Source organism: Belonocnema kinseyi, chromosome 2 (assembly GCF_010883055.1).
Source record: "Belonocnema kinseyi isolate 2016_QV_RU_SX_M_011 chromosome 2, B_treatae_v1, whole genome shotgun sequence".
Taxonomy (NCBI): domain Eukaryota; kingdom Metazoa; phylum Arthropoda; class Insecta; order Hymenoptera; family Cynipidae; genus Belonocnema; species Belonocnema kinseyi.
In genome coordinates, this window is record NC_046658.1 from 67,677,393 (window position 1) to 67,685,513 (window position 8,121).

Below are 8,121 nucleotides of genomic sequence, written 5' to 3' on the forward strand. Positions count from 1 at the left end.
CCTAAACGTACTTTATTGTACTCTAATACATTTCCCAAAGTTTCAGCTCGATATTTTATTTACAAAAAAAGTTCTTAGGTTCAAAAAAACATTCAGTGAACTTTAAAACTGTGGTCGGTAATATAGGTATTTAACTGTGTCACATGCCCTTAAGAATCTGTCTTTGGAAAATGTACTTCTTTTAATAAAAGGTTGTTGCTTTAAAGTAACTGACACTCAGTCAGTCATAAAAAAGCTATTTAATTAGTTTTTCTAAGGAAAGAAGGGACCAAGACGCTAAAATAAATATTCCGTCAACGAAAACTGAAATCGGTTCCCATCGTTTTTTTAAAGGAACACTAATAAAATAAGAAACTTCTCGGATCTCTGGTGAGTTCCGTGATAGTTTCACTTAAAAGTCTCATAGTATATGCAAGCCCTTAGTAATTTAACAACTAATAAAATATATAACAGAAACCAATTTTCATTCCCTTCTTTCCTTGGTCAAACAGTTATGGTCAACTATATCGTTGCAGCAACCCTAAGTGTCAAGAGTCAAGGCGCTTCAAAAATCTCAAGTAGGTGCGGATAGACATGACTCGAGGGTAAATAAGAGCAATGGGATTCTGAGATGCATGGGAAAAGTTAAGAAGGAGGTCTAATTTTCATTCTAATTTTGATTGGTTTTCTTAAAATTGGAGACCCTCCTTAAAAGGAGGACCCAGAAATTTGATTGGCTTAAAAAATGATCTTCACTAGAAACCCTTGCTCTGGAACCTCCGAGGCTCAAAAAAGAGGAGACCGATTCTTGATATGAAGGGCAGAATTAGACTAGCTTTTGATTAGAGAAGTCGTATTTTCTCTTCCGCGAGTAGCTTTTCATATTTTTAACTCGACATTCATTACATTAATTGTATAAAATAACCTTCCTCTAAATAAATGATAAAAGTGGACGGTTGTGATTATTTTTGTGTTTAAACCTGTTATTTTTTTTTTACTCACCTATCTTCATAGGTCTTAACATTTTTAAACGGATCCACGTTTACCTTTCGAGTCCGGCCGGTAATATCGCGACATATATAGAGGACGCGATACCCGGGTTGTGACGGGCTAGAATAGCTAGCGACATCTCTAGAGGCTATATCATAGCCCTCTATAGGTGACCAAATGAAACATTGAGAAATTATTACGTTTTTTCCTATCACATTACATTTATAATCCATGACGCTTGTCGCTGACGTGTTCGGTGACAGCAGCGCACCACGTGGATGTGTCGATGTTGCGGATGTTAGTACGACACGTAGCAGAAGCGTCGGCTACTTTTTGGACGTGTTAAAAACGGGAAAACGACGAATGGACAATTCGTCAGTTACTGCTGAAAGGCATTCACTTCACTGAGCAAGTCGATCCAGAATAATCCCGTTAACTAGAAGAATCCTCCGCTATCCCTGAGGCTTATACATTCCTTTTTATAAAGTACATATCGTGGTTTTGGAGTCCACTTTTTTATATCTAGACTTAACTGTTTCATTCTACGAGGAACTTCCAAAATGGTGAGTGAAAACGTACTATTGAATATTAGTTACAATAAAGTTGTTTTCAAAAAGATTTTGAGATTGTATCACCACTTTAAATTAAGCAGTTCATGGATCTTTAAATGAATTAATTTATTAGAACATAACCTCTTTTGCTCCAAAAGATCACCGATTGTAGAAATTGAACTTATTTGATAGGGTAATATATTCACAATATTTTTTTTGAGCTTTGAATATGGGGAAATAAATCAATATGCTATATATGGCAAACATAATTTTTTGTCGTATTGGTGATTTTTATTTGATGAATCTTTTTTGGGTTTGTCGTTTAAATTCGAAACGTATGGTACATTTTATTCGGTGGCATTCTTCATTTTATGACATACTTCTTAATAAAGTATGTATAATTATTTTATTTTCTTAGAAATTAGTATATATTTGTAATATTAGGTGCCAAATGAGAGCATTGTTCCACTTTTAAATGCTTATTTCTAATTTAGAAACCACTCTTGCAGGCTCCGTATGTTTTGTAAAAAATCAATTTTAATTTATTAAGCTGAAATAATTCCAATATGAGTATCAAATTTGACTATTTAAGTTGAATAAAGATGTTTCAAATGCATTTTTTAAGAATCTGCATACCTTTAAATTTATGTTCTGGCAATCGTTCGTCAACCGACCATCGCATCAAAAATCAAAATATCCATTCACACCTCCGGAAAATTCAGTGCAATCTAGTAACATTTTAGTAATCTTTCAGTGAGTTTCAGAAGTGCACAAAAATATTACTAGATTTTACTGATTTTTCCGAAGGTGTGAATGGACATTTCCGATATGTTTATCGGTCGACTATGTATTAATACAAGGTGTAAAAGAGCCTTTAAGTTTTCCAGACTGTTTTTACTTTTCGAAAATCGATTTAAATACGAAAGTGTGTCTATTTTCTAAAAAATGCCTATGTTTGACCTATGCATTTTAACATCTTTGAAATTTTTGATCAATTAAAAAGCGTTGTCTGTTTTTTTCTTTGATAGAAATCATCTTAAAGAAATGTTTTCATATTTATAGCCTGCTGCACCAAGTTCTACATCAGTGGGTGCGGCGAGTCGTTCCCCAAGCAAAGCAGTAGCGCCTCGTGCTGGTGGGGGAGGCACCGTAAGACAACGAAAAGCTGCTCCGGCGACTTCTGCGAGGAACAGGAGCACAGGGACCAACTCTGGTGGAATGTGGAGGTTCTACACTGACGACTCTCCGGGAATCAAAGTGTAAGCAAAAAATCAAGTTTCAACATCAATAAAACAAGATTTTTCCATCAATTTTTTTTTGTTGCAAACAATTTTTTCATCTTAATTAATTCTAAATTAAGCATATTTCTAATGGGCACACCAATTTGAAGGATCTTTATATTATCAGACGAATATTCATAATATATCGTCTAAACAGGCATAGATATTGTCGAAAGACGTCCACAAATTTGTGTGCCTATTGGGTTACAGCGATTTCGAAACTCACATAATTGTAAACGTTTAATTACAATATAAATCCAGAACGAACTTTTGACTTTTTTTTCTATATTAATATTTCTCTTCCAGTGGACCAGTTCCAGTTCTCGTCATGTCCTTGCTCTTCATCGCGTCCGTCTTCATGCTCCACATTTGGGGCAAATACACTCGATCTTAAGCACTGAAATAATCGTTTATCGAAGACTGTGAATCTATAATTCGAAGTTGTCCGGAGGACAAAAATGTATCGACTTATGCAAGCGCGATGACTCTTAAACTTCCGTTACAACTTTACTTTCCACGTCATGAGATTGTGACAAAGCTATCGTTTTAAGTATTAGATCTAAATTATCTTCAATAATTGTACATTAGTGATCTATTCTATAATTAATTCATTCTTTTTCTATTGTAATACTTCTGTTTTCCGATCTGCATTCGTTCTAGAACCAATCTACTTTCCTCCTTTCAGTAATTTCCTATTTATTAGTGGAATCTGCATTTCACGAACCACACTTTTGTATAATTTAATGGTGTTTAAGAGATTTAAAGAGATTAAGATCAAGCAATCATGTAACTGAAAATTAGGTAAAAATACTTTTCATGGGTTAATCAATCCTGAAGACCTGTAAAAGTTTTGAGTTAATATATCTTTATTTTATAACAATATATTATTTCATTTAACAATATTCAGTACCTCATTATCTCGCGTGCTCGAGTATAATCCTGTAGCACTGCGGAAAATATTACACTATTACGACACTGAATCTACTCAGTAAATACTTCTGGGTGGAAAAAATTTAAACCTATAGTACCGATCGCATTGTTGAAATCCATTTAAAAGTGTAAAATTTTCTTGTGCAAAACTCTTTTACATTCATATACACTATGTACATTTTATACAGTATACGCTCCTTCGTTAAAAAAATATATATCTTCTACTGCGTAGACATTCCCTGTAAACAGTTCTTTCAATAAGTTTTTTTTTTACAAAATACGCAGATTACATTCTAAAATTGTCATGATATTTTTGCATTGATTTTTGCAACATCATTTGGCAACCCTTTGCAACCCTTTAAACGGTTTACATATTCCATTTTTTAAATATAAAATTTCGAAGAAAAAAAAAGAAGTAAAATAACCTTCCAACCTTGAAAATTAATATTAATTATTCAGGCATTTTCACGGAAACGAGATAAGAAATAATAAAGGGCTGTTCATAAACCACGTCATGTTTGGAGAGGGGGGGGGGATGTCACCTTTTCGAGAAGGGAATAGTATAAAAATGCCGTGGCGTAGTTTTTGTGTAGCCCTCAAGAGTAAAACTTGACAAAGCGATTTTTTCTTTTAGCTGCCTAGGCTTCAACGAATTCATCTAGACATTAAATGCAGACATGAAAATCTGTAGTCAACATATTCAGTCTCATGTTTCATATTTTAATTGTAAGATTGCGAAAATTTCCGTAATAGTAGAAAGTGCCTAACAGATTCTCCTGTCTTTGTATCAAATTATTAAACCCGATCTTCACGGGAAAACATAAGATCAAAAGTGTTTACAAAAATAAAAAAATGCCATTTAAAGGGCTGCTTTGGCTGTATACTAAATCGAGCCCCGTTCATAGAATTCTCCAAAAAGGAAAGGTGGGAATTCGAACGTTAGAATTTCTTTACTCGTTTGAAACAGATTGAGTATCTACAATGTCGATTGGTTCCGCTATAACTATATCTCCGTGCTCAGGTTCTTTATGAAGCGAGATCATTATTTTTTCTTCGTTTGAAGACTGGCTGTCAGAAGAGCCTTCCTGCGTCGAAGTAGCGGCCTCCTAAAACAAACGGCAAATCTATAATTGAATTTTTGAAACGCTTTTTGAATTTTCAATTAAAGCAAAATCTAACATGTATTTTATAAAGTTCCGATCTAGTGCAATACAATGCAATTTTTATAATCCTGTGCAATTTCAAGGAATCTCAAGCATTATTTGTCGAATTCTTTTTAATCGAGCTTTTAATCATTTATCAATTTTGATCCTATATTGTTTTAAGATCTGGTTAAAGTAAATGTATTAAAATGTTTTGCAGGTTAAAAAGTATATCTTTAAAAATAATTCGTGATTTTTTTTGTAGGAAAATATCGTGAAATAAGCCAGTGACAGAGCATTTTCCAGTGGGCCTCTTGAAAAAGATGATTTGCAGTTCCAGCGATATCTCAACGTAGATTTATCGGAAATCAAAAAAGTTGCAAAATTTAGTTGAAATATAAGTTTTTCCTCCCCCCAACGATTAGTCTTAGGATTTTTTTTTTAATTTTTGGGATTATTTGAAGTAAAATATGCGATTTTGTACGACAAATTTCGTCATTTTTTAAGTGAAAAACAATGTTAATATAAAATTTTTTTAACTAAAATGTCGTTGAGGGAAGGGGGGGGGGATTTTTATATGTAGAAAACGTCTGGCAAGTTTGCAAAGGATCGGTTCAGTAATTTTGGTAAAATCTCTGGAACAGACTTTTAAAAAGTGGTTTTCGTTTAAAGTTGTAAACATTGAAAAAGTGAAGAAAAAAAAATAATTTTTTTAACGATTGATAAAACTTATGATAATTATATCTCTATCCTCGAATTTATCAATTATAAAAAAGAAGAAAATCGTGAGATTAAACTGCACTGCGATCGTGAATTATTGATTGAACGTTAAAATTTTCCAGTGCATGCACAGAACTTCAAGCGATCATAGGTATGATGAAAATAGTGACAAAAAAGAACTTGAGTTCTTCATTCAAATGCATTTCAAACTTCAAAAATCGCAGACACTGATTTTTTTCTAGAGATATCTTACAATAACATTTTCTGTATTAAAAAATTTTTTTTCTTAATTTCATGTGTTTTTTTATTGAAACAGAAAGCTTGATCTACAATATTTCGAGTATAGAACTTCACAACTGAATTTAATATATCACTCTCAGCTCCTCATGGGACCATCGACGTTTTTTATGTATTGAAAATATATATATTTTTTAAAAATTTTTAAACTTTTGTACTTTTCTGCTTTTTTATTTCAAGTGAGGACGTAACAAATTCACTCTGCCTTCTGAATTTCAATATGCCCTGAGAAATCAACGCCTGCCTTATATGTTCTCGTTGAGCGAGCTGGTCAATTAATTCGTTAAGTTATTATTTGAAATAAAATATGAGATAATTAAGAAAAAAAATATATAAGAGTACTTAAAATAAGAAAAAAAATACATTTTTTAAATAAATGGGACCATCATGTCACCACGACACGTCTTTGGTCCTGGGGCAAGCTGAGAATGACATATTAAATTAATTTCTGGCGTTGTGTATTCGGAATATTACAGATTATGCATTCTATTTAATTAAAACCGCATGAAAAGTCGTCGCTGAACTGATTTTAAAATTTTACCATTACCTAATTTTCTTTGAAATATGAATAACGGTATCAATGGACCATGTTTAAGATCCTTTAAGACACACTGAACTAAACAGAAAATATGATTTTAGGACAGGAACCATACTTAAATTACGTAAGTTTTTGAATAAAAATTCAACTTTTTTTTATTTAGAAATTCATCTAATTTACTAAAAATTGCATTTTTCTTTGATAAAAATGAAACTGTGTGATTGATAAATAAATCGTTTTGCTGAAAATTCATATTTTTGTGTTGAAAAATCAACTCCAATCTTTTTTGGATTATTCTTTATGGTTTCGGTCGAGCATAAGCGCCAAAGTTTGGAATTCCGAAAAGGCATAAGCGCCAACATTTTTTTCCGACCATTTTTTTTTGTATTAATTTTTTTCAAACATTTTTTGTCAAGTTTTTGTTAACTAAACTTTTTCAAACCAATAATTTAATCAATTTTTTTGACAAAATTAAAAAATATTTGTTTGCAAGATTGTATTACGACCTAAATTAACATCTTTATAGGCTACGAAACCTTTCCTTGTAGACGCTCGGCGTCTGCTTTTTATATTCAAAATTCATCTGTTTTAGCAGAAATTTCATCTCTCTTGGATAAAAATGCAACGTTTGAATGAAAAATAATCTTATTTACTGAAGGTTTTAAGTTTTTTTTTCGAACATTTTGGTTGAAGCACTTTGTTCAGAAATTTTGTTTGTTTGCTGAAGATTCATATGTTTAATTGAACATTCATCTCAGGGAATTTTGGAATCGAAGTTTTAACCATCAATAACTAGCAAAATAGCAAAATGCAATCCATCTTTATGTCTTTCCCATAATGGGTTTCACGAAGTAAAACATAAATTCAAATTTATTTAACAATGGATATGTTTATCTGTATGAGAATCAGCCGTGAAGCATGAATTCATGAATGAACAATAAAAACCTTATCCCAACTATATTAAGGCCGCAATCAGTCTGAAAGGTATGAATAGCTTAATTTCTTTTCTTTGAGAGCTATACACATTATGCATCTTTGCTCAATATTTATTATGTATGTATAAATATTTATGTTTAAGTCTTTACCTATAAAGCAATTATCAACTTGAATACAAAAAATTCCTTATTTCTGGAAACTATTCTGGAAAATGTCGGGAAAAGAATCAACTACGACTTCTTTCTCTTCCATTTTTGAAACTTGAATTACATGCGAATGAAGAACCGAAGTGCTTTTTTTAACCATTTTTACCCTACTCATGATCGATTGAAGCTCAGTGTATGCATATCTCTTAAAATTTCACTAAATCGTAATTCTACCGAAAATTCAAGTAATTGAGCCCTCGCGATATTTGTTATATTTTGAAACCAAACTTACAGTACTGCGGATCTTCGTGTGCGTCTTGATGTGTTTCGTAAGGTGATCGGAGCGCATGAATTTTTTCGTACACTCGGGACACGAGAACCTTTTTTCGCCGGTATGTGTCCTTCGATGACGTTGCAATTCGTCCGATCTCGTGAATTTTTTGCCGCAAAAGATCCAACTGCAGACGAAAGGCCGCTCTCCTGTGTGCCATCTTAAATGAGCTCGCAAGTGACTCGTTTTACCGTAAACTTTATTGCATCCGGCTATATGACACACGTGTTGCCGTTTTCGTGTCATATCTCTGTTCCTAAAACAAAAACATAAAATATTAT

The 8,121-nt window shown here is 32.5% G+C and overlaps 2 protein-coding genes across 6 annotated transcripts in view; one reads left to right on the plus strand and one right to left on the minus strand.

Annotated features, from left to right (window-relative positions):
* Nucleotides 1-1,244: 1,244 nt before the first annotated feature.
* On the plus strand, nucleotides 1,245-3,677 carry LOC117166840 (protein transport protein Sec61 subunit beta). Its single transcript, XM_033351183.1, has 3 exons — nucleotides 1,245-1,532; nucleotides 2,583-2,779; nucleotides 3,107-3,677. The coding sequence occupies exons 1-3, from the start codon at nucleotides 1,530-1,532 to the stop codon at nucleotides 3,192-3,194; spliced, it is 288 nt and encodes a 95-aa protein (XP_033207074.1). The 5' UTR covers nucleotides 1,245-1,529; the 3' UTR covers nucleotides 3,195-3,677.
* The window catches only part of LOC117166839 (putative uncharacterized protein DDB_G0271606), a 20,138-nt gene continuing 15,665 nt past the window's right edge, over nucleotides 3,649-8,121 (minus strand). For 3 of the 5 annotated variants that reach the window (XM_033351180.1, XM_033351181.1, XM_033351178.1), the window contains 2 exons: nucleotides 7,802-8,096; nucleotides 3,649-4,836 (listed from right to left, as the gene is read on the minus strand). In XM_033351180.1, coding sequence (XP_033207071.1) covers nucleotides 4,681-4,836; nucleotides 7,802-8,096 — 451 coding nt within the window. In that variant the 3' untranslated portion in view covers nucleotides 3,649-4,680. Of the gene's footprint in view, nucleotides 4,837-7,801; nucleotides 8,097-8,121 lie in introns of those variants that run through there. The other 2 variants (XM_033351179.1, XM_033351182.1) reach the window with 2 other exon arrangements.